General features: G+C 38.4%; 1 protein-coding gene across 6 annotated transcripts in view; it reads right to left on the reverse strand.

Moving 5' to 3' along the window:
* ida (anaphase promoting complex subunit 5 ida) overlaps positions 1 to 26,804 on the reverse strand; it is a 334,874-nt gene that overhangs the window by 187,903 nt on the left and 120,167 nt on the right. For all 6 annotated transcript variants that reach the window (XM_076201024.1, XM_076201023.1, XM_076201022.1 and 3 more), the window contains exon 6: positions 8,151 to 8,296. In XM_076201024.1, the coding sequence (XP_076057139.1) occupies positions 8,151 to 8,296 (146 nt within the window). The remainder of the gene's footprint in view (positions 1 to 8,150; positions 8,297 to 26,804) is intronic.

Genomic DNA, 26,804 nt, shown 5'->3' on the forward strand with positions numbered 1-26,804 from the left:
TTCCACCTCTGCCTTCCACACTTCTTTTACTAATCTTTCTTCACTCATTCTTTCCATGTGTCCAAACCATTCTAATACTCTTTCATCAACCCTATCTCCCAGCTCCCTTTCCACCCTTGTTCTCCTCCTTACCTCCTCATTTCTCACTCTATCTAGCCTAGTAACCCCTATCATACATAGGATTACAAAGGATTACAAAGGCAGGGCATGCTGACAGGAGACCTTTTGGTCCATATCTAGGTCGGATGCGAAAAAATAATAATAATAAAATGTTAAATAGAAACTATAATAAGGTAAATAACAAGTAAAATACACAAATAAATGCATAGGTATAGTTAAATAATAAACAAACAGGTAAATAGTAGATAATAATAAATTGACATATAACTAATAATAAATGAAAATCAGACAGACAAATGATAACAAAACAAAAACAAATAATGTAAGATAAATTATAATCATTACAGCATCTTGCTTAGGTGTTTATCTAAATGATTCTTAAAGCTTCGAACTGAACTATATTGCACTACCTGTGCAGGAAGTTTATTCCATTCATTAACTACACGGTTGGCAAAGTTGTTTCTACCTACTTCCAAATTGAATCTATTTCCGGACAGTTTGAGACCATTGTTTCTTGTCTGATTCTCATTCAATGTGAAACTTTTGTCCCTTTTGATGTCAATTCCCTTTAAAATCTGAAAGACCTGTATCAAGTCACCTCTGAGTCTACGCTTTTTTAGGGAAAACAAATTCATATGTTTAACCACTTCAGTACGGGACCTAAATCTCGCAGGCAGCAGCCAATGCCAGCCGTATGACGTGTCGTAATAATACTCGCATCATAAAATATAGTCACCGCTTATATCGATCGTTCTCTCTTTCACCCGCAAATTTTGAAAACCACAGAGAATGGGATTCAGGGCGCATTTGGGAGAATGTAAAAACACAGGGGCAACTACAATAAATATAATCAAGATGCTGATATGGCAGCGTCGCGAATCCACTTGCTCCTCATGACGCCTACGTGTGCGGCACAGTATGGTAGGGGTTAAGTCGATTTTCGTATGATGCATTTTTGATATTTGGAATCAATTTTGTGGCTCGCCGTTGTACTTTTTCCAGTCTGTCAATGTCTTTAATGAGATTCGGTGACCATACGGAAACAGCATATTCCAAATGTGGACGAACTAACGATTTATATAGCTTGTTAATGAGTGATGGACTTTTGAAATCAAAAGATCATGCAATCAGTCCTAGAACCTTATTTGCTTTCTCAGAGGCTGAAATACACTGCTTCGATGATTTGAGGTCGTTACTGATAATTACGCTGAGATCTTTTTCACTATCCACTTTTGTTAACGAATTTCCAAATAACTTGTAATTGTACTTACTGTTATTTTTACCTATGTGCATTACCTTGCATTTACTTGTGTTAAATTTCATTAGCCACTTTTCAGACCATTGCTGTAATTAATCTAAATCTTCTTGAATATCTAATTGGTTTGAGTGATCATTTGCCACTCCGCACAATTTTGTATCATCAGTAGTAGATTTTAGTCCATGGTCTATATCATTTATATATACTATGAATAGAAGTGGCCCCAGAACGGAACCCTGAGGAACTCCACTTGTAACATTTTTCCATCTAGAAGTTTTTCCATTTAAAACAACTCACTGTTTTCAACCATTCAACCAATTACTAGTCCAACCTAATAGGCTACCACTTCTCAGACATTTCATCTCAAACACATTCAAACTCCTTCTCTCTTCCTCTCTCATGTTCCATGTTTCTGTCCCGTACATTGCTGTTGGCACAATCACTCCTTCATATAACCTCCTCTTAGCATCCATTCCCAGATGTCTATTTCTCATTACACTTTTCAATCCACCAAGGCATTTACTTGCTTCTCTCAATCTACATTCTACCTTCACCCCCACTCCTCCCTCTCCTGTCACATTTGCATCCAAGTATCTAAAACTATCCACTTCCTCCAGTTTCTCACCCTTAATGCTCACTTCCAGCCTACTCTCACTCTCTCCCCTTGTACATCTCATCACCTTACTTTTGCCCACATTTATCTTCAGCTTCCTTCTTTCACACACCTTCTCAAATTCTGTCACTAACTTCCTCAATCCCTCCTCTGATCCTGCTACAAGTGCAGTGTCGTCAGCAAACAACAGCTGGCTCACTTCCCACTTTTCTCCATTTTCTTTAATCATCTCCAACCCCTGACCCACTACCCTTGCATTCACCTCTCGCACCACCCCATCCATGCAAAGATTGAACAGCCAGGGCATAACACATCCCTGACGAAGTCCCACCTTTACCTCAAACCATTCACTCTCTCCATTTCTAATCCTAATGCATGCTCTACTACTCTCATAAAAACTCTTGACTGCTCTTAACAGCTTTCCTCCTATCCCATATATCTGCAGTACCTCCCACAGTGCCTTCCTGTCTACCCTGCCGTAAGCCTTTTCCAGATCCATAAAAGCAATTTGGAATTAGCCCTAGAAAATAATCGAGAAATCCATTTTCTATGATTTCCACATACTGGCCAAGCAATATCAACCCTTAAAACCACTGAACAGAAGGGTGGCACTCCATAGATTTTCACATGTATTTCTTGGTATCAGGTTTTCCCCCTGGGAAGTAAAGGGCTAACATGGCCATGGTGTGCGAGCCAATGAGCAGCTCCCTTTCATCCAGCCATGTTTATAGTTTCGTGCTCAACCAACCATAGCCTGCGTAGCGCACGAGCACGGTAGTATTAAATGGCCAGCACCCACGTGAAGAAACAAAGTATTTTCTTAACTTTTTTTGCCATTATTTTGGTGGTTTTACATCCTGAAAACGGCATCTAGTGATAGTGAAGTGGAGTACGAGGTTCCTAAGATTACAAGGAAGAGAAAAAGAAGTGATATGGAGTGGAAACAGGCAGATGCTAAACTGAAAAGGAACAGCGGACAGGCATATGTTAGTTGTAGATAGCAACAGGTGGTCAGGGAATGCAAGGTTGGCCCTCCCTGCCAATGTCAGGATAAGTGCTATACTCGTGTTGGTGAGGAAAATGTGAAGGAAATTTTTAAGAGTTACTGGGGTTTAAAGGACCATTATGGACAGAGTGCATACACTGTCGGTTGTATTACTGAGGTGGAAGTGAAACGAAGTCGTGTGAAGGATAGACCCATTCGGCAGACACGTAATTTTCTGTATACAGTGAAAGTAGGACGTGTTGATATTAAAGTGTGTCGTAAGGTTTTCTTAAGCATTCATGACATTACAGACAAATGTGTCCGTAATGCCATGAAGAAAGTTACACCAACTGGTGTGCTGGCACCAGACATGCATGGTAGGCATACTCCTCTGAATAAGATAAGTGAAGACAGGAAGCAGAGTGTCCGAAACCACATAAACAGTTTGCAGACGGTTAGTAGTCATTACTCGAAAGCTAAAAGCCCACATCACCAGTGAGCATTAAGGGAGAGCAACTGGAGAAGTGGATAGTTTTAGATACTTGGGTGCGAATATGGCAGGAAAGGGTGGAGTGGAGGTAGAATGTAGATTGCAAGAACCGAGTAAATGCCTTATATAAGAACTTGAGAATGAAGGAGACTGCAAGAGACCATATGGCCTACACTAGGCAGCTCCATATCCATCACCACCTGTCATCCCCATCCATAAAGTTGTCTTGGTGGATTGAAAAGTGTAATGAGGAATAGACATTTGAGAATGGAGACTAAGAGGAGATTGTATGAAGGAGTGATTGTGCCAACAGCACTGTATGGGGCAGAAACATGGAACATAAGAGAGGAAGAGAGGAGTTTGAATGTATTTACCTAGTTTACCTAGTTGTATTTTATGTTTTTGTATCTCTCTACATCTAGTTTGCTTTTGAATTTGTGTATATTTCTGGCATTAACTGTTTCACTGTTCAATTTGTTCCAGATGTCAATCACCCTGTGAGGGAAACTGTTCTTTTTCAGGTCTCTTCTGTAACTGTTTTTCTTTAGTATTTTTGCGTGTCCTCTTGTTTCTCTTTTGTCCCATTTTAATAGGTCATCTCTATCAAGAACTTCCATTCCTTTCATAATTGTAATGATGGTCAACAAATCGCCTCTCTCCCTTCTCTGCTCTACTGTTATCAGTTGTAATTTCTCCAATCTTTGTTCATATGTCAAATTTGATAGTGTAGGTGCCATCTTGGTCGCCGCTCTCTGGATTCTTTCTAATTTCTTTGTGTTTTTCTTTGTGCTAGGTGCCCACAATGATATAGCATATTCTAGTTTCGGTTTTATCAATGCAACAATTCATTTCTTAACCATTTCTTCATCCATGTAGTCGAAGGCCACTTTCATAGATCTTAACAGATTGTAAGTCTCTCCAAATATCTTGTTTACATGCGAGTAAATGCCTTGGTGGTTTAAAGAGTGTAATGAGAAATAGACATTTGGGAATGGATGCGAAGAGGAGACTGTATGAAGGAGTGATTGTGCCAACAGCACTGTATGGGGCAGAAACGTGGAACATAAGAGAAGAAGAGAGAAGGAGTTTGAATGTGTTTGAGATGAGGTGTCTGAGAAGTATGGTGGGGGTTACTAGGCTGGATAGAGTGAGAAATGAGGAGGTGAGGAGGAGAACAGGGGTGAAAAAGGATTTGGGAGAGAGGGTTGATGAAAGAATATTAGGATGGTTTGGACACATGGAAAGAATGAGTGACGAAAGACTAGTAAAAGAGGTATGGAAGGCAGATGTGGAGGGAGTGAACATGAGGGGACGTCCTAGGATGAGGTGGATGGATGGGGTGAAGGGGGCTTTGGGGAAGAGGGGAATGTCTGTTGAGGAAGGAAGGGAGAGGACGGAAGACAGAGGTGAGTGGAGAATGGTTGTATATGGATGATGTTGTGACGACATGAGGAGGAATAGGCGGGGGGGGTGGGGGGTGGGGTAGTATGTGTGAGTAAATTTTGACGCAGCCCGAAGGGATTTCTCCCCGTCCTCTCCTTATATGCAAAGGGGGACGGAGAGGGGGGGTCGCCGATTAAATGAAGCGGCCTTGCTGTGGATGTACTGTGTCTTGCGACACTGCTTCTGACCCAGGGCGGTGGGCAAGGTGCAGGGATGACCCGTCATCCAGGAGGTGCTCAGATGTGAGGAAGGGTGGGAGGGGTGTGGAGTATATTTAGGGATGAAATGGGTGGGAGTGTTTTTATGCCTTTCCTTTTGTGGCTACCTCCCTTGGAAGGGGGAAAAAGCCTTGGTATATGTATGTATGTATGTACATGTTTGTCAGGAGTCAAGTCACTTGAGATGATTACTCCTAGGTCCCTCTCTGAGTTAACTTTTTTTATTTCTTTATCTCCAATCATATAGTTTCCTGAGACTCTATTTTTGTCTTTTCCGAACTCCATTATGCTACATTTCTTGATGTTGAAATTCATTTTGTATTTCTGACTCCATTCCCATACTCTCTGTAAATCATCTTATAATGATCTGCAATCTTCTTCTGTATTCACTCTCTTGAGATGAGGTGTCTGAGAAGTATGAGAGGGGTTACTAGGGAGGGGTTACTAGGCTGGATAGAGTGAGAAATGAGGAGGTGAGGAGAACAGGGGTGGTAAGGGAGTTGGGAGATAGGGTGGATGAAAGAGTATTGGGATGGTTTGGACACATGGAAAGAATGAGTGAAGAAAGACTAGTAAAAGAGGTATGGAAGGCAGATGTGGAGGGAGTGAACATGAGGGGGTGACCAAGGATGAGATGGATGGATGGGGTGAAAGGGGCTCTGGGGAAGAGGGGAATGTCTGTTGAGGAAGGACGGGAGGGGACAGAAGACAGGGGTGAATGGAGAATGGTTGTATATGGATGATGATGTGATGCATGAGGTGGAATGGATGGGGGGTGAGGTAGTATGTGTGAGAAAAATTTGATGCAGCCCAAAGGGATTTCTCCCCATCTCCTTTTCTGCATGAGGGGACAGAGAGATGGGGCTGCCGATTTAATGAAGCGGCCCTGCTGTGGATGTGCTGTGTCTTGCGACACTACCTCTGACCCAGGGCACTTGACAAGATGCAGGGATGACCCGTCATCCAAGAGGTGCCAAGATAAGAGGGAGGGTGGAGGGGAGTGGAGTGTATTAGGGATGGAATGTGTGGAAATGGTTATTATATCTTTTTATTTTTGGCTACCTCCCTTGTAAGGGGGAAAAAGCCTTTGGTATATGTATGTATGTTATTGTTAGTAAAATGGACTTTGCATGCTGCAATATAGCCTGTGATGGTAATGCCATTTGCTTTTAAAAAGATGGGGATATCAGGATTTGTGGTTGAGAGGGTATAGTAGTTATGGACTAGTGTAGGGGGGGGGGGTTTGGTTTTGGAGAATGTATGGTTGTCCAAGGAGTACTGGGTTGGTGAGAGATTTGGGCTGTGGGTGTGTTGGTTTGGGTTTGAATTACCAACTCTGGAACAAAGAAAGGAAAGAGGAGACCTACTATCTATAGAGTTATGAAGGGAATGTAAATCTTAGATAAGAATGATTTATTGAAATGGGACAATGGAAAAACAAGATACGAAAAAAACAACTAAAAAAACAATAATTACAGAAGAGATCTGAAAAAAAAATAGCTTCTCACACAGTGATAGATACTTGGAACAAATTATACAAAGAAACAGTGTGTGCAAACACTATTCAAGATTTTAAGAAAAAACTTGATGCTGAGAGATACAAATACAGGTCACCACGAGCATAGCTCCCTTCCCGTATAATACAACTAGGTAAATACAGGAGAGCAGAAGTTGAAGGTTATGTTTACCTAATTGTCATCTTTCCAGATGTATAATTCTCTGGGGATAGTTGTCTCAAGTGGTTTGTTTCTAGAAATTAAATATTGATATTAAATATTGTCTTTGCTTTTTCTTTTAGGAATGTCCCATGTGGGGCTACAAGAAGAAGGATGCCTAGTCCCAATCCCCGTCCCTTTCTCTCACCTCTTATGATCCAAGTGGAATTACTTGGTGGCAGTATTCTTTTCCCCCACCAAAGGGATAGTGAATGGTGGGATGAGGAAACAAAGAAGGTTGTAGAAGAGAAGAAGCAAGCTTTCACAGATTGGTTACAAAATAGGACGAGGGAGTCATATGAGATGTACAAAGAAAAGAAAAGAGAAGTAAAGAAAAAGGTAAAAGAGGCAAAGAGGAGAGCAGATGTGAAATGGGGTAATAGTATGACAGAAAATTTTGAAAGTAATAAAAAGATGTTTTGGAAAGAAATTAAGAGAGGAAGAGGAGGTGAATCAAGTAGAGAAGAAAAGGTAAAAGGTGCAGATGGAGAGATGATAATGGAAGAGAAGGCAGTAAGGGGAAGATGGACAGAATATTTTAGAGAGTTGCTAAATGTGAAGGAGGATAGGGAGGGAAAGATAGTTGCAGTGGGAAATGCTAACAAAATGACCGTGATGAGTGAGGAAAATGGAGGAGAAATAAGGAAGGATGAAGTGAAGGCAGTTAAGATGATGAAAGCAGGTAAGGCACCTGGTCTGGATGGATGCCCTGCATAACACAAAGCACAACACACTAACACACAGTCTCTGAAGAGGGTTAGGTAGCTTTTCATTGCTCCCAATGAAGTAACAGGTGATGGCCAAGAAAACTAGCCAGTCCCCATTCCATAACTATATTTGGCAGAGTCTCTACATGGTGTAGATCCTCCAAGACCTAATATCACCTGTTAACTGTTGCTCTCAGCTCTGATCTGAGTCTTTATACGGTTTAAATGCCAAGGTCAGCTTCCGGAGAGGTGAGTTAACAGTTTTACAAATTTTACCCTATTATTATTATTACAAATGGAAGGTCCAGAAAAGTTTGATGATATAACAGTTTCAGACACATTATGATGTTGTTTCTTGTGATTTAATTTGTGTTCACATTTATTTGGGGATATGGTGTATATTGTGTTTGGAGGTATGTTCACTGGCTACTAGCTCTTATCATGCCTTGATCATGTGATGGTGGCTTGCCTTAGGGCATGGACTAGTGTTCATTTGTGTATTACAATGTGGTTTTCTGTGGGCAATGTTGCAATATCGGTTGGTTACATAGGACCTCTACAGACTAAATGTATCAAGTAATTTAAACTAGTGAACTTTTACCTGATTTGCTGATGAAGGAGGACATGAAGGGAGGATATCTTGTCCATAGCACTCTTTGTAGTAATCCTGAAAACTCTGGTACAGTCTGGTTACACGTGAGAAGCTCAACCATCTGAATGCTAAGATCATACGCCGCAAGTACAAACCTAAGAAAATAAAAGGTGTTCTGAACATGTTCTGATAATGTTTGAATTTAAATGGTCATTAATTTGAATGAATACACAAAAATCCAATTGTTCACTGAAGTCTCCTTTGCTATACAATTGGATTATTCTTGAAAACCAATCATATGTTAATCAATCATTCAACATTAAAAACTTATAAGAAAAACAGGGGCAGTGATTACCTTAACCCTTTGCACCCAGGACATACACATGTATGCAGTGGTGGTGCACGGTAGGCTTGTCTATGATGTACATACATACCGTATATACTCGTCTATAGGTCGATCTCGTGTAAAGGTCGACCCCCCATTTTTGGCCCCAAAAAATGAAATTTTCCATATACCTCATGTATAGGTCGAGTGGTTTGTATTTGTTTTGGTGCTGTGGGCATTCCATTGTCTCAATGCTTTGAAGTGGCATGGCTTGCCTGGTATAGCAATTGATTATTATGGTTTTTTCACTTCATTAATTCTGATGTATTTTGGTTTATGTTTTTTTCAAGTTCACTGATTTTAATATTTAATAAGTTTCACTGAAATTGCCATTTCAGCGGAGTGAAAAACTTGAACAGATTACCAAGTAAAGTACGGTATACGGAATAAACTGGCTAGGCGTGTTTCGTTAGAAACAATTTTAACCAACAGTGTCTCAGAGTAGTCTTGTAATCTCAACTGTGCGGATGATCAGGCTAATGATAATGTGGAGGAGGAAGATGATGTTGATGTTCCTATGGCTGATGAAGTTGATCCGTATGACGATACTCTACACAGAAGTGAGTGGGAGGAGCTGTTTGGTGGTGAAGATGACGACAGCAAGGAAAACGATTTTGGTGGATTTTAGTTAAAATATTTAGGATTATACCATGTATCACTGTAACAGTAACAAGTTGGCAATACTGAACAGTCAGTTTGTTTTCGTGATGGTGAGATCCATACCGTATAGAAAGCTAAATTTGGGTAAATTTTTAGTTTCGACCATGGGTGCAATATAGCAATAAAAAATTGATTTTTAATTTTGTAGATTATAATGTATCAACATAATATGCAATTTTGTGAGCGGAAATAAAAAACAAAAAAGGTGCTAAAACATTTCATAAGTATAGAGGTCGTGTCAGACGAATGGTGCGCCATGTTTGTTATGATAGATGCCGACGTCAAAGAAATTAAAGGATGATAAATTCGTCTAACCTAACCTGTGTTTAATAAATCATTACCTGCAAATTAAATATCATCCAGCTCGTCCTCGTTGTTGTCATCATGAGAGATGTTGGCGGGCTTTTCAACCACTCAGCTTGCTGGGTATACAAAGTTCTTGCAGCTTGAAGGAATGCATGTATCTCCGCTCCATAACATTCCTTCAAGAAAATGTACCTGGCGAGGTACTGTCGGAAGCACCGAGGCCGTCAATTGACAGACAAGATGGCGTCCCGATCCTATGCTACCGACTTCGTTCATTAGCATATTTGCTTGTAGCAAGGTATTTTTTATTTTCACTTCCGCCCACAAAATTGCATATTACGTTGATACATTTTAATTTACAAAATTAATAATTAATTTTCTATTGCTATATTGCACCCATGGTCGAAACTAAAAAAATACCTAAATTTGAGAATATCACAGCATCTTATTATTTTTTTAAACAACTATGGGTACTATAATAGTATACATGATATAATAAGCTCGCCTGTGCTAAGAATTTTAACAAGCAGGTAAAACCACAGTATGGAGTTACCTTATCTAGAAGGAATTTTACATGTTTTAGTACATACCGTGTATTTTATGTCCCCATTGTTTACTGGTAGTAACTAGTAGGTAAATATTTTGATTTCTGAACCTAAAGAAAAGGTAAGAGTTCTTCCTAGCCTTTCTTGTCATGTCTGGATTTCAACCTAACAAGATTATTACTTGTGTATAGGTCGACCCCTAGGTTTTGGCCTAAAAAAAAATCCTTAAGATTTCGACCTATAGACGAGTATATACGGTACATACATCTCATATAAGGGATACCTTCTTGGTACTATGTTGTGGGAGTATTTATATGCTTGGTGTAGCTCGCTGGAGCTGCCAGATGCTCCACCCACCAACCAATAAATGGAAAGCAGCCACAGTGCTCAAACCCAGTAGCAGGACACAGGGTTGTGCATAGGCAATGAATTAACCCTTACACTGAGAAGACATGGATTAATATTCTCCCCCTCCTTGATTTTGCTGATGGCATCATGTGGGGATAATTTACAAAATGCTGATACATTTACTGACTATCACACCACGGCCAAAGCTAACAATGAGTTCAGATGAATCATTTGATCAAAGTCATTCAGATGTCAGTGAATAATCTGATAGTGATTTATCTGGGAGTGTGATTGAGTTATTGGATGATATCAAAGCAGTGAAATGGGAGGGATGGCATGTTGTGACATACATTTTTTCAGATGTGAGGCATTATGGCTTATGCTATTCCAGTGCTGAGTGATCTGAGAGTTGGTGTGAGACCTGCATTTAGACCACAGTGTTTCACTACCCCTGGTGCTTCTTTTAGTTATTCTTTTGACAATGAGGTGATGTCTACATTATGTGAAGTGGCTTTGCCGTGGATGTGCTGTGTCTTACTGCATTGCTTCTGACCCAGGGCAGTGGGTGAGATACAGTTCATCCCTGTATCCCACCCACTGCCCTAGGTCAGAAGCAATGCAGCAAGACCCAGCATATCCACAGCAAAGTCACTTCATCTAATTGCATCAAAATAAAAACGAAATTGGCCAAACATATTGCAGTACAAGGGTATCAATATAGAGCAATTGTATACATGAAGTAAAATATACTGATGCATCATACAGCATGGGAGGGCTGTAATAATAATTGTTGACATGATTTTCAATGAGAATCCTCAGCCCCATAGCAGAAGACAAAGATCCTCAAACCTTCCCACTGATCATTTTGTTAGTTAAAATTTAACTGTTGTGTTTGTTGTATTTACCAAATTGTCTCTCATCTATCTATATACCAAGGGATTCTTCCCCCTTATATTGGAGTTAGCCGAGTCAAAGGTACATACACACACTCCCACCCATTCCACTCCTATCCAACATCCTAGTTTCCCTCTAATATTAAGTTCTCATGGATGAAGGGTCATCCCTGGCTCCTGCCAACTACCCAGGTCAGAACCAATACAGTAAATCACAGTACATCCAAAGCAAGGCTGCTTCATTCAACCTAAATGTTGCCAGGCAAATGTTGTATATACTCCCCCCCCTTGCATCAGAGCCAAAATAAATTTTTATTGTTTAAATCAACTCAAAATTATGTAAAACCAACAAATCTTGCTTATTTTGATTCACCTTTGCCTAGAAGTGGAGAAATTGGGTCTATTTTTTCAAGATATGCATGCAAACATTTGGGTGAACACCCATAGACTTTCTTTTGCTCCTCACGCTGGTTGAACAAGGTTGTATTTTTTCAGGGGAAGCTTTTTTAGATTTTCAGAGAGTGAAGGAATTTTACATTTATGATGTTTCAAGTCAATGTACAGTTGCCCATAGTCTGACACTTACGGAAAATGTGTTTATAAATAGTTTTTGTGGATTTTTTGGCAAATATTGATCATTTTATGTGGTAAATTGATTCTTCAGTATCTTTTTTGTTATAATTTCATGGAGGATAGGTAGGTGATTGTGGTGTTTCTTATTGTTTTGGTAAATGTTTTAGTAAGCATCCATCACACCACTATTGTCCGGCCACATTTCATATTACGCATTTATTACGAAAATTGGCTGTGCGAAATTGCCAGTCCTATACGTCTGAATACATACTAAATACCACCTGCCTAACTGTTGAAGTACAACTTCACCTCCTCATACTTCGTTTCATACACCAGAATTGCCTAATTTACATCCTAAAGGCCACTTTTATACCCCAAGTTACCCCCAAAAAATTTCTGCCAGGGTTGCCAGTTTTGTCAATAAATAAATAAAAAATAGGTTCCTTTTATAGCCAATGGATAGGGCTACTTTGTCATTACCATAGATTTGACCCTTGACATGATGCCTATTTTTGGCGAATTTTTTAATTTGCAGCATACAACGTATGCCACTGACGCTCAATCCATAAAACAATTGTGGCATATGACGTATGCCACTGTTGCTGTAGGGGTTAATCAGCAATCCCCCTCTCCATCCCCTCATGCAGAAAATTAGAGATGGGTAGAAATTCCTTCAGGCTGCATTGGAGTATCATTCATACATATACCAAAGGCTTTTTCCTCCTACACAGGGGATAGCCAAAAAGAAAAAGGCATAGAAAACACCCCCACCCGTTCCATTTCCTATATATTCCACTCCCCTCCACCCTCCTCCCTCCCTCTTATCATGGCACCTCCAGGATGACAGGTCATCCCTGCATCCTGTCCAATGCCCTGGGTCAGAAGCAGTGTCGCAAGACACAGCACATCCACAGCAGGGCCACTTCATAAATTCGGCTACCCCCCCTTCTCCGTCCCACCATGCAAAAAAGGAGAAGATGGGGAGAAATCCCTTCAGGCTGCATCAAATTTTTCTCATATATACTTCCTCATCCCCCATCCCATACCCTCTACCCCTCATGCATCACAGCATCATCTATACACAACCCCTCTCCATTCACCCCTGTCTTCTGTCCTCTCCTGTCCTTCCTCAACAGACATTCCTCTCTTTTGTAATGCCCCTTTCACCCCATCCATCCTAGAACATCCCCTCATATTCACTCCTTCCACCTCTGCCTTCCACACTTCCTTTTACTAATCTTTTTTCACTCATTCTCTCCATGTGTCCAAACCATCCCAATACTCTTTCATCAACCCTATCTCCCAGTTCCCTTTCCACCCCCGTTCTCCTCCTCACCTCCTCATTTCTCACTTTATCCAGCCTAGTAACCCCATCATACTTCTCAGACATTTCATCTCAAACATATTCAAACTACTCCTCTCTTCCTCTCTCATGTTCCATGTTTCTGTCCTGTACATTGCTGTTGGCACAATCACTCCTTCATATAACCTCCTCTTAGTATTCATTCCCAGATGTCTATTTCTCATTACACTTTTCAATCCACCAAGGCATTTACTTGCTTCTCTCAATCTACATTCTACCTCCACCCCCACTCCTCCCTTTCCTGCCACATTCGCACCCAAATATCTAAAACTAACCACTTCCTCCAGTTTTTCACCCTTTATGCTCACTTCCAGTCTGCTGTCACTCTCTCCCCTTGCACATCTCATCACCTTACTTTTACCCACATTTATCTTCACCTTCCTTCTTTCACACACCTTTTCAAACTCTGTCACTAACTTCCTCAATCCCTCCTCTGATCCTGCTACACGCGCAGTGTCATCAGCAGACAACAGCTGGCTCACCTCCCACTTTTCTCTATTTTCTTTAATCATCTCCAACCCCTGACCCACTACCCTTGCATTCACCTCTCGCACCACCCCATCTATGTAAAGATAGAACAGCCAGGGCAACATAACACATCCCTGATGAAGTCCCACCTTTACCTCAAACCATTCACTCTCTCCATTTCTAATCCTAACACATGCTCTACTACTCTCGTAAAAACTCCTGACTGCTCTTAACAGCTTTCCTCCTATCCCGTATATCTGCAGTACCTCCCATAGTGCCTTCCTGTCTACCCTGTCATAAGCCTTTTCCAGATCCATAGAAACCCAAAAAACATCCTTCCCCTTTCCTATAGCTTTCTCACATATCTGTCTTACCACAAAAATTTGATCTACACAACCCCTACCTGTCCTAAACCCACACTAATCCCTCTGAAACTATTACACTCACACTTGTCCCCCTTTCCTTTGTAAAGCGAAAATATACAGGCACTCCTCTGGCACTCTACCCTTTCTTAAACAAACATTAAATAACCTCACCAGCCAGTCCACCATCACTGTACCTCCTTTCTTCAGACATTCTTCATGGCATCCATCCAGACCAGGTGCCTTACCTGCTCTCTTCTTAACCCCTTCCATACGGTGCCGCACACGTAGGCGTCATGGGGAGCGAGTGTATTCGCGAGGCTACCATATCGGCGTCTTGATTATATTTATTGTAGTCGCCCCTCCATAATGACATTCTTTCTAATTCTTTTGTAATCGCATTTTCTATGGTTATCAAAATTCACGGGTGAAGAGAGAACGATCGATATAAGCGGTGACTATATTTTATGATGCGAGTATTATTACAACACGTCGTACGGCTGGCATTGGCTGCTGCCACCGAGATCTAAGTCCATGACGCCTACGTGTGCGGCACCGTATGGAAGGGGTTAACAGTTGCTTTCATTTCATCCTTCCCTATTTCTCACTCCTCACTCTCATTTTCTTAGCGCTTCCCACTGCAACTACCTTTCCCTCCCTATCCTCCTTCACATTTAGCAACTCCCTAAAATACTCTGCCCACCTTCCTCTCACTGCCTTCTCTTCCATTATCATCTCTCCATCTGCACCTTCTACCTTTTCTTCTCTATTTGATTCGCCTCCTCTTTCTCTTTTAATTTCCTTCCAAAACATCTTTTTATTACTTTCAAATTTTTCTGTCATACTATTACCCCATTTCACATCTGCTCTCCTCTTTGCTTCCTTTATCTTATGCTTAACTTCCCTTCTTTTTACTTTGTACCTCTCATACAATTCCCTCGTCCTAATTTGCAGCCAATCTATGAATGCCTGCTTCTTCTCTTCTACACATTTCTTAGCTTCCTCATCCCACCACTCACTACCCTTCTTTCTATTTCCTCTCACCCTCCTTGTTCCACACACCATCTTTGCACACTTTATGACTCCCTCCTTGAACCATCCCCATTCCTCCTCCACTCCTAGTTCTACTCTATCCTTTACTCCCTCCCACTCATCTTTCAGCTTGTTATACTCACTCTCCTTTTTTCCTCATTTAAGCAGTTCACTCTATGAACCTCCCTACCTTCTGCCCTTTTCCTCTTTCTCCACCTATTCTCCACTCTCAATTTACCTTCCACCATACACAGCTATTTTTTACTCACCCTTATCTCCTATCTTCTCCCTTTCTTGTTGAACAGTCATTCCCCTCTTTCTCAAACCCCCTTTCACCCCATCCATCCATCTCACCCTCAGTCATCCCCTCAAGTTCATTCTCTCTATCTCTGCCTTCCACACCTTTTTTGCTCATTTTCTTCACTCATTCTTTACATGTTTCCTAACCATCCCAATTATCTTTCATCAGCCCTATCTGCTATTTCCTTTTCCACTCCTGCTCTCCTCATCTCATTTATTACTCCATCAAACCTTGTAACCCCTATATACTTCTTCGACGCTTCATCTCAAACACATTTATATTTCTTCTTTCTGCCTCTCTCAAACTTACACGCAGGTCTCAAAAGATAGCGGAAGAAGTACCATAAAAAAAAAACAAAGTTGGCAAAAAGTGACAATTGCAAAAATGTCTGGAAAAAAAAGAGCAATGGGGAAAAAGTGAGAAAAGACAAGACACTAAGAAATAAAGCAAAAGAAAAATATGAGAGATGAAGAGAGACCGAAAAGAACAAGTTTTTTTGAGAGTACTAGACATGAGGCTGAGGAAATGGCATATATATATATATATATATATATATATATATATATATATATATATTTATATATATATATATATATATATATATATATATTATATATATATATATATATATATATATATATTATATATATTATATATATATATATATATATATATATATATATATATATATATATATATATACATATATATATATACACATATATACACATGTATATTTACACATATATATATACATTTATATACATATATATTTATATAAATACATATATATATATATATATATATATATATATACTATATATATATATATATATATATATATATATACACAGTAGAACCTCTACATAAGAATTTAATTCGTTCCAGGACCTAATTTGTATGTTGAAATGGTCATATGTTAAATCAAATATTCCCATAAGAATACACTGTAATTCGTTTAATTTGTCCCACGGCCCAAAAACCTATGATAACTCCTTAATACTGTACTGCAGATAATTACACATAGCAATAAAACAAATTCATTACTGTATGTAAGAGAGATTAAATTTTTTTTTATAAGGAAATAATCAATAAAAAGGGGTCTTTATTGTCACTTTACCTTAGAGACAGGTGAACAGAGGTGTAGGCTTGGCGATGCAGGAGACAGTAGGTGTGGATAGAGAGGTGGTGACTGAGATACGTATCATAACTTAGGCTAACTTACACTAGATGAACTTTAAACTAACTTAGCTTATACAGTAAACTCGCGCTTATCCGAACGCGTTTTAACCGAATAATCGCATTAACCGAACATTTTCTCAATACAGTAGCCATCGCTTCAACTGAACATATTTGGATCTCAACCGAACATTCAAACACCCCGCCACCTCTTCCGCCACCCCCGCGCCACCCGCAAGCCACCCATGTTTGCACCTGATCGGCTATTTGGCGGTACATACATTCGTGAGTCCTCTCGGTGACGATAAAGTATCACAAGCTCTCCTTAAATATTTTCTCTTTATACTCTATAGAATATGTTTATGAACTATTATAAGCATTTCCATGTGTATGTTAAGTTTACAGGTACGAATATGGCAGCTGACATTACCGCATAAAACTCTACGGGAATGAAACATACAAAGTAGGATTAACCGAATATTTCGATTAATCGGACATTTCTAATCCCCCTTGGAGTTCGGATCGGTGGAAGTTTACTGTATATGCGAAACTTCGACGACTTCGTATGTTGGAAATTACTTCGGGTGTAGAGTCAAATATTAGATCAAATTTCACATCGCATGTTGGAAAATTCGTATGTTTAGGCAATCATAAGTAGAGGTTCTACTGTATATATATACATACAGTATGCACGGAAAGTAATGACACCGCCCTTAATGAAACCTGTAAACTGAAGGTGAAGGTTAGTTTGCATGTGAAAATATGTGAAATAATGCAAATTATGGTACTTACATATAGAAATTGGTTAAAATAAATATCCCTTCCTCTATATCACCTTCTGGAGATGTTCTGGAACTGATAGTGCCCTAGGTTCTGGAGGGTTGTTTCAGGAATGGAGGCCCAGAGTTGGCGAATAGCGGATTCCAACCACGACACTGATGAAGTGTCCATATAACGTAATTTTCTTATCATTAAGCCCCAAAGGTTTTCTATTGGGTTAATATCGGGACTGTTACCTGGCCAGTCTTTAATATAACTCACCTCACAGTCTCTTAGCCAGTCTGTCACAAGTTTGGCCGTGTAAGCAGGTGCTCCATCCTGCTTAAAAGCCTTGGCCTTGGTCTCCTCAAAACAGTCAGGAAGATAGTCAGCCAATAACTCCAGATAGTTATACTGATTTACTTTTTCATTAGCAGAGAGTACAACCAGCTTGCCAACACCATAATACGTAAATCCTGCCCAAACCATAAGCGAGGCAGGGTGCTTGACAACCTTGTTCATGAAGCGAGGTTTCAAAAGGTAATCACCAGGCTTGTGGTAGACCTTGGCTGCTGGGGTGCCAGTCACTGTGAAAGTCGATTCATCACTCCAGAAGACTGTTTTCCACTGTTCATCTGTCCATGTTGAATATTTCTTGGCAAATTTTAGACGCTTAACAACTTGCCGACGAGTAACCCAAGGAGTAGCGCGAGCACGGTAACTTTTATATATATGACTCTGGGGAGGCCTGTGTTCCTGCCCCTTTGCCGAAGCCTGGTAGACCTCGCAAGACTACATTTAGGACCAGAAAACTCATTGATAGGCAAGTAAGGAAGGATCCTCGCTTAACTGCAAGACTTCTGAAAGAGAAGAACCCGAATCTCCTTGGTGATGTCTCTATCAGGTCGATCCAGCAGCTACTACATTATGACCTGAATTATAAAAGTTACCGTGCCCGCACTACTCCTTGGGTTACTCATCGGCAGGTTGTTAAACGTCTAAAATTTGCCAAGAACTATTCAACATGGACAGATGAACAGTGGAAAACAGTCTTCTGGAGTGACGAATCAACTTTCACAGTGACTGGCACCCCAGCAGCCAAGGTCTACCGCAAGCCTGGTGATGACCCTTTGAAACCTCGCTTCATGAACAAGGTCGTCAAGCACCCTGCCTCACTTATGGTTTTTGCAGGATTTATGTATTATGGTGTTGGCAAGCTGGTTGTACTCACAAGACTACATTTAGGACCAGAAAACTCATTGATAGGCAAGTAAGGAAGGATCCTCGCTTACCTGCAAGACTTCTGAAAGAGAAGAACCCAAATCTCCTTGGTGATGTCTCTATCAGGTCGATCCTGCAGCTACTACATGATGACCTGAATTATAAAAGTTACCGTGCCCGCAATACTCCTTGGGTTACTCGTCGGCAAGTTGTTAAATGTCTAAAATTTGCCAAAAAATATTCAACATGGACAGATGAACAGTGGAAAACAGTCCTCTGAAGTGATGAATCGACTTTCACAGTGACTGGCACCCCAGCAGCCAAGGTCTACCACAAGCCTGGTGATGACCTTTTGAAACCTCGCTTCATGAACAAGGTCGTCAAGGATGGGGAGCTATGCTCGTGGTGTTACGTCTTCATACCACATTTTATCTAAACTGTTTTTAAATTCATGTATTGTTTTTGCACACACCACTTTCTCATCTAACTTGTTCCAAATATCTATTACTCTGTGGGGAAAGCTGTTCATTTTCAGATCTCTTCTATAACTGTCTTTCTTGATTTTCTTTCCGTGTCCTCTTGTATTTCTATCATCCCATTTTATTAGATCCTCTCTATCAATAGTTTCTATGCCTTTCATGATTCTATAAATAGTTATCAAATCTCCTCTCTCTCTTCTTTGCTCTAGTGTCTGTAGTTCAAGTTTTGTTAGTCTCTCTTCATATGATAGTTTTGAGAGTGTTGGTGCCAATTTTGTAATTGCTCTTTGTATTCTTTCAAGTTTTGTTATACATTTTTTTGTACTTGATGACCACATCATAGCTGCATATTCCAATCTTGGTCTTATCAAAGTGACTAGCATTTTCTTCACCATTTCTTCATCCAGGTATGTAAATGCCACTTTAATTGTTCTTATCAAATTATAAGTTCCTCCAAAAATCTTGTTTTATGTTTCTCAGGTGACATATTATTCATAACAATGACTCCCAGGTCCTTTTCATTTTCTACTTTTTTTATTCCTTCTTCTCCCAATTTATATGATCCTGCTATTCTATTTTGCTTCTTCCAAATTCCATTATACTACACTTCTTAGTATTGAACTCCATCTCCCACTTCCTACTCTATTCCCATACTTTATTTAGATCACTCTGTAGTGATTCACAATTTTCTTCAGTGTTCACTTTTTTCAACAGTTTTGTATCATCCACAAAGAAGCTCATATAACTTCCAATTCCTTCATCCATATCATTAATATATATAGCAAACATTATTGGGGCCAGCACTGTTCCTTGTGGAACACCACTTATCACTTCATCCCAATTAGTGTTTGTCTCTTATCACTACTCTCATTTATCTTTCTTGCAAAAAGTCTTCCATCCATTTCAGCAGTTTGCCCTGTATTCCTCCTGTAGTTTTCTAATTTCTTAAGCAACTTATGTGGCACCTTGTCAAAAGATTTTTTCAGGTCTAGAAATGCACAATCAGCCCATCCATCTCTTTCTTGTATTATATCTATTTGCCTTGAATAGAAACATATTAAGTTTGTGATGCATGATTGTCATTGTCTGAATCCAAATTGCCTTGGATTTAGCACATTGTTTTTTTCTACATGCCTTACCCATCTACTTTTGACAATTCTTTCACAAATTTTTGCTATCGTGCTTGTTAGACAGACCGGTCTATAGTTAGTAGGGTTTTCTTTCTTTCCCCCTTTATATATAGGTACTATATTTGCTCTTCTCCAATATTTTGGAACTTTTCCTTCTTTCAATGAACTGTTTATTAGGCTATGTATTTTCTCTGTTAGTTCATTCCTGCATTCTCTCAAAATCCAGTTTGCTATTTCATCTGGTCCATGCGATTTTCTGACATCAAGATTACTCAAGTGATTCATTATTTCATTCCTTGTTACTTCTATTTTATTCATAGGGGGGACTTTCTCCTCCCATTCGATATCACTAGGTTGTATGTTCTCCCTTGTAAACACTTATTTAAAATGCTTGTTCATAATTTCTGCCATTTCTATTTCCTCTGAATATTCAACTCCTTGTCGTAGTTTCTCTAAATCTTGTTTGTTTTTTGCTTTGTTATTTACAAATCTGTAAAATAAGTTTTGGTTGGTCTTTACATTTTTCTGACATATTTTTCGTATTTTCTTTTTTCTTCTCTGCATACTTGTACATATTCATTTCTATAACTAGTATATATTTTCCATTTTTCAGGTCTTTTGTCTTTTTTCCATTTTGTCCAAGCTTTATCTCTTTTGTCTTTTAACTCCCTACAACTTTTGTTGTACCAGCACTTTACATATTCTTTTTCTTGCTTTTATCTTGGGACATACTTTTCCACTCCTTTATAAATTCTTGTCAAAATACTCCATTTCTCTTCCACTGTTGTTTCTTCTTTGTATATTCTTTCCCAGTCTTCTTTTTGAAAGAATTCTCTTATTTTATAAAAAAAAAAAAAAAAAAAATCATACACCAATCTTCCTTTTCTATATTGTTCATTTCTTTTTATATATTTTTCCTCATTTAGTTCCATTTCAACCAATATGTGGTCACTTTTACTTATTGGTATTTTATATTCAATCTTTTCCACTATTTCAGGTTCTGATGGGATTACTAGGTCCAGTCTTGATGGTTCTTCTTCATTTCTATACCTAGTGTTCTCTTGAATCCATTGTGTCATTGTATGGTCAATAATCATATCAAGATTTCCCCATGAGTCATCTCCACCCTTTACTGTTATCTCTTCCCAGCAGACTTCTTTACAATTAAAGTCACGCATTATAACTATTCTTCCTGTATCTTCCATTATCTTACTTAGTGTTATCCTTGTGTCTTCTAACATACTTTTATGTTCACTCTCTTCCCACGAGGCTGTTTTAGGAGGCACATTATTTATCACAAACTTTCTCTTCTTCCTATCTTTGTCTTCCACTTCCATCATAATCATCTCTACTCTATTCTTTCCATATGTGACATTCCTCACGTATATATCCTTCTTAGTCAGGAACATAACTCCACCCCCTTGTTTTGCCTCTCTGTTTCTAATCCAATAATTATATGCACCATGTCCTACACTGTTGGGTGGTAGTGGACCTTTCAATTTTGTCTCTACAATTGCCATTATGTTCAGTTCTTTTTCCTTCAGATAACCATTCAGTTCATTCAATCCTGTTATTAAGCCATCTATATTTGTGAAAGACATTCTTAGTGTTCTGCTACTTCCATTGTATTTTCTGTTTCCCTTTTGTTTTTCTCTGTTATGTGCCATTTCCTCACTTTCATATTCACTATTCTCCAATAGAATTCCTCTTTTTCTGACTGTTCTCATCTCGTTTTTTCCTTAGCTTCTTGTCTTTTTGTTTTCTCATCCTCTCTCTCCTCTTAATTCATTTCTCTTTTTATCCATACCTTTTTATATTGTTCACTGTCTGCTAGTTTCCCTGTTTTTGCTAAGATATTCTCTGCTGTCGTTTGTGACCTGAATTTAACCTTAATTGGTCTGGTCTTATCTGTACTATATTTCCCGAGCCTATACATTTCTTCAATTTGTTTCCCGAACTAATTCTAATATATTATTCACTTTTTCTTTTTTCTCCTTGATTCTTGTAGTCCTATTTAGATTATACTTCTCTTCAATCCCTAATATAATTATATATTTCTTTTTATCTGCTAAGTCTCTTACTATATTCTCCTTCTGTCTCATCACTTTAATAACTGTGTCTTCAGTTTGTTCTTTCATCTGCTGTTTCACAATATCATTAAATGCAATTTTGTTGTTCTCTTGGATTTTTTTCCAACCCTGTGCTTCTTTTGCTATGGACTCTTTATTCTCTTTATTATTATTCTTTAATTCCTCATTCTCATCTTTTACTTCTTTTAACTGTCTTTTTAATACTTTTATTTCTTTAGTTAGTTTTTGGTTCACCTTCTCTAATTCTTCCAATTTTTCAACTCTCTGCATGATCTGCGAGAGTTGACCAAACCTATCCTCCCAATGTTTAACAATTTTCTCAAATTTTTCTTCTAGGCTTACTAATCGGGGAGGGTTGGCTTATGCCCCCTTATTAAATCCATGGAAATTATTATCTTCACCTTCCATTGTGCTGCTCTTACCTATGTTTCTAATCTTTACATATTTGTTAATCCCTTCTTCATCACTAAAATCCTCTGGGCCTCGTTTGTTGACATGGCATCTGCCTGCCTGAACCAAGTCCTCCCCTTCCTCATTTCCTTCCATTTCCCTCAGTAATCCCTCCCCTTCTCCTTTTTCATCACCTTCCCACTACACCACGAGCTTTCCCCTTCCCTATAAATAAAACACAGGTCATTGTGATCCTCGCAATTCTTGGATAACTCCGGAGTCTGTACTTCGCTGTCACCTCGACTGACATGTGTGTGTGTGTGTATTTACCTAGTACCTAGTTGTAATATACGGGAGGGGAGCTATGCTCGTGGTGACCCATCTTTGTATCTCTCCGCATCATGTTTTATCTTAAAATCTTGTATAGTGTTTGCACATACTGTTTTGTTGTCTAATTTGTTCCATGTATTAATCGCTCTGTGTGGGAAACTGTTCCTTTTCAAGTTTTTTCTGTAACTATCTTTTTTCAATTTTTTTCTGTGTCCTCTCATTTTACCGTTGTCCCACACTAACAGGTCGTTCCTGTCTAAAACTTCCATTCCTTTCATTATTCTGTAGATAGTCAGCAAATCTCCTCTTTCTCTTCTTTGTTCCAGAGTTGGTAAGTTCAGTTTGGATAGTCTTTGCTCATCTGTTAGTTCGGCGAGAGTCGGTTCTAGTTTGGTTGTCACTCTTTGTAATCTTTCTAGTTTCTTAATATTCTTTTTGGTACTGGGTGTCAAAAGTGATGCTGCATACTCAAGTTTTGTCTTATCAGTGTAGTTAGTATTTTCTTTATCATTTCTTCATCCATATAAGTAAATGCCACTTTGATTGACCTCAATAAATTGTAGGTTTCTCTGAATATTTTATTTATATGCTTATCAGGTTTCATGTCCTTTCCAATCATCACTCCAAAATCTTTTCCAGAGTTTTTTTTTATTTTTTCTTCTCCAATTCTGTAATCTTTTGATATTCTGTTTTTACTCTTCCCAAATTCCATTATACTGCATTTCTTTATATTAAATTTCACTTCCCACTTTTGAGTCCAATTCCATATCGTGTCCAGATCTTGTTCCAATGAGTTGCAGTCCTCTTCCGTTTTTACCTTCTTAAGTAATTTTGCATCATCTGCAAAAAAATTCATATAGCACTCCACGCCTTCATTCATGTCATTAAAGTATACGGCGAACATGATCGGGGCCAGTACTGATCCTTGTGGGACACCGCTTTTTACTTTTTCCCAGTTGGAGAATTTTTCTCTAATTACAACTCCCATTTTCCTCCTAATCTGGAAGTCTTTCATCCATTCCAATAATTTTCCTCTGATGCCACCCTTTGATTCTATCTTATTTATTAATTTCCTATGAGGTACCTTATCAAATGCCTTTTGCAGGTCCAGAAAAGCACACTTCGCCCATCCATCTCTTTCTTGTATTATGTCTACTAATCTTGAGTAAACCCAGATCAGATTTGTTGTACATGATTTCCCTTGTCTGAATCCAAATTGATTTGGGTTCAGTATAGATTTTTCTTCCAGGTATTTAACCCATCTGTTTTTGACAACTCTTTCACAAATTTTTGCTATTGTGTTTGTTAATGAGACCGGTCTGTAGTTAGATGGATCTTCTTTATCACCTCCCTTATAAATTGGTACAATGCTTGCCTTTTTCCAGTCCAATGATACTTTTCCTTCTTTAAGTGAGGATTAAATTATATTATATATTTTGTCAATTAATTCTTCCATACATTCCTTCAGTACTGTATCCAGTTTGCAATCCCGTCTGGGCCATGTGATTTTCTGACGTCAAGGGTTTTAATTTGATCACTGATTTCTTTTTGTGTTACGTTTATTTCTTTCATTGCTGGGGATAATTCTCTCTCTCTATCTACACTGTTAGGCGCGTTTTCTATTGTGAATACTTATCTGGAGTGGTTGTTCATAATTTCAGCCATTTCCAGTTCTTCTGTATATTCCTTTTTATCTTGGTGCAGTTTTTCTATTTCTTCTTTGTTTTTCAGTTTTCCATTTACATATTTGTAAAATAATTTGGGTTCTTCCTTACATTTGTCTATTATCTTTTTTTCATAATTTCTCTTTACATCTCTGCGTATTTTTACATATTCGTTTCTTAGTTTGATGTATGTTTGCCATTTGATTTGTTTCTTATCTCTTTTCCACTTTTTCCAAGCTTTATCTTTTTTCCTTAGCTTCACTACATCTTTTGTTGTACCAGCTCTTTATGTATGCCTTTTCCATTTTTTGTTGTACATATTTGTTCACTCCTTCATTATAAATTTCTTTTAATATTTCCATTTTTCTTCTATCCCTATATCTTCGTTTTGGAATTTTTCCCAGTTTGCGTGTGTGTATTTACCTAGTTGTATTTACCTAGTTGTATTTTACGGGAAGGGGAGCTATGCTCGTGGTGTCCCGTCTTTATAACTAATTTTATCTAAACTATTTTCAAATTCATGTATTGTTTTTGCAAACACTCTTTTCTCATCTAACTTGTTCCAAATTTGTTTGTGTGTGTGTGTATTTACCTAGTTATATTTACCTAGTTGTATTTTACAGGATGGGGAGCTATGCTCATGGTGTCCTGTCTTCATATCTCATTTTATCTAAACTATTTTTAAATTCATGTATTGTTTTTGCACACACCATTTTCTCATCTAACTTGTTCCAACTGTCTATTACTCTGTGAGGAAAGCTGTTCTTTTTCACATCTCTTCTATAGCTGTCTTTCTTGATTTTCTTTCCGTGCACTCTTGTATTTCTGTCATTCCATTTTATCAGATTCTCTCTATCAATAGTTTCTATGCCTTTCATGATTCTGTAAATAGCCATCAAATCTCCTCTCTCTTCTTTGCTCTAGTGTCTGTAGTTCAAGTTTTGCTAGTCTCTCTTCATATGATAGTTTTGAGAGTGTTGGTGCCAATTTTGTAATTGCTCTTTGTATTCTTTCAAGTTTTTTTATACATTTTTTTGTACTTGATGACCACATCGTTGCTGCATATTCCAATCTTGGTCTTATAAGTGATTAGAATTTTCTTCATCATTTCTTCATCCAGGTATATAAATGCCACTTTGATTGTTCTTATCAAATTATAAGTTTCTCCAAAAATCTTATTTATATGTTTCTCAGGTGACATATTATTCATAACAATGACTCCCAGGTCCTTCTCATTTTCTACTTATTTTATTCCTTCTCCCAATTTATATGATCCTGTTATTCTGTTTTGCTTCTTCCAAATTCCATTATACTACACTTTTTAGTGTTGAACTCCATCTCCCACTTCCTACGCCATTCCCATACTTTATTTAGATCACTCTGTAGTGACTCACAATCTTCTTCCGTATTCACTTTTTTTAATAGTTTTGCATCATCTGCAAAGAAGCTCATATAACTTTCAATTTCTTCATCCATATCATTAATATATATAACAAACATTATTGGGGCCAGAACTGTTCCTTGTGGAACACCGCTTATTACGTCATCCCATTTTGAGTGTTTGTCTCTTATCACTACTCTCATTTTTCTTTCTTGCAAAAAGTTTTCCATCCATTTAAGCAGTTTGCCCTGTATTCCTCCTTCAGTTTCTAATTTCTTAAGCAACTTCTTATGTGGTACTTTGTCAAAGGCTTTTTCTAGGTCTAGAAATGCACAATCAGCCCATCCATCTCTTTCTTGTATTATATCTATTAGCCTTGAATAGAAACATATTAAATTAGTGACGCATGATCGTCCTTGTCTCAATCCAAATTGCCTTGGATTTAGCATGCTGTTTTTTTCTAAATATTTTACTATTTACTTTTGATAATTCTTTCAAAAAATTTTGTTATTGTACTTGTTAGAGAGACTGGTCTATAGTTGGTAGGGTCTTCTTTATTTCCTCCTTTATATATAGGTACTATATTTGCTTTTTTCCAATCTTCTGGAACTTTTCCTTCTTTCAAGGAACTATTTATTATGCTATGTATTTTGTCTGCCAGTTCATTTCTGCATTCTTTCAAAATCCAGTTTGCTATTTCATCTGGTCCATGTGATTTTCTAACATCAAGATTACTCAAGTGTTTCATTATTTAATTCTTTATTACTTCTATTTCTTTCATAGGGGGGACTTTCTCCTTCTATT

Source organism: Oratosquilla oratoria, chromosome 17 (genome assembly GCF_046742065.1).
Source record: "Oratosquilla oratoria isolate Oo_2021 chromosome 17, ASM4674206v1, whole genome shotgun sequence".
Lineage (NCBI taxonomy): Eukaryota > Metazoa > Arthropoda > Malacostraca > Stomatopoda > Squillidae > Oratosquilla > Oratosquilla oratoria.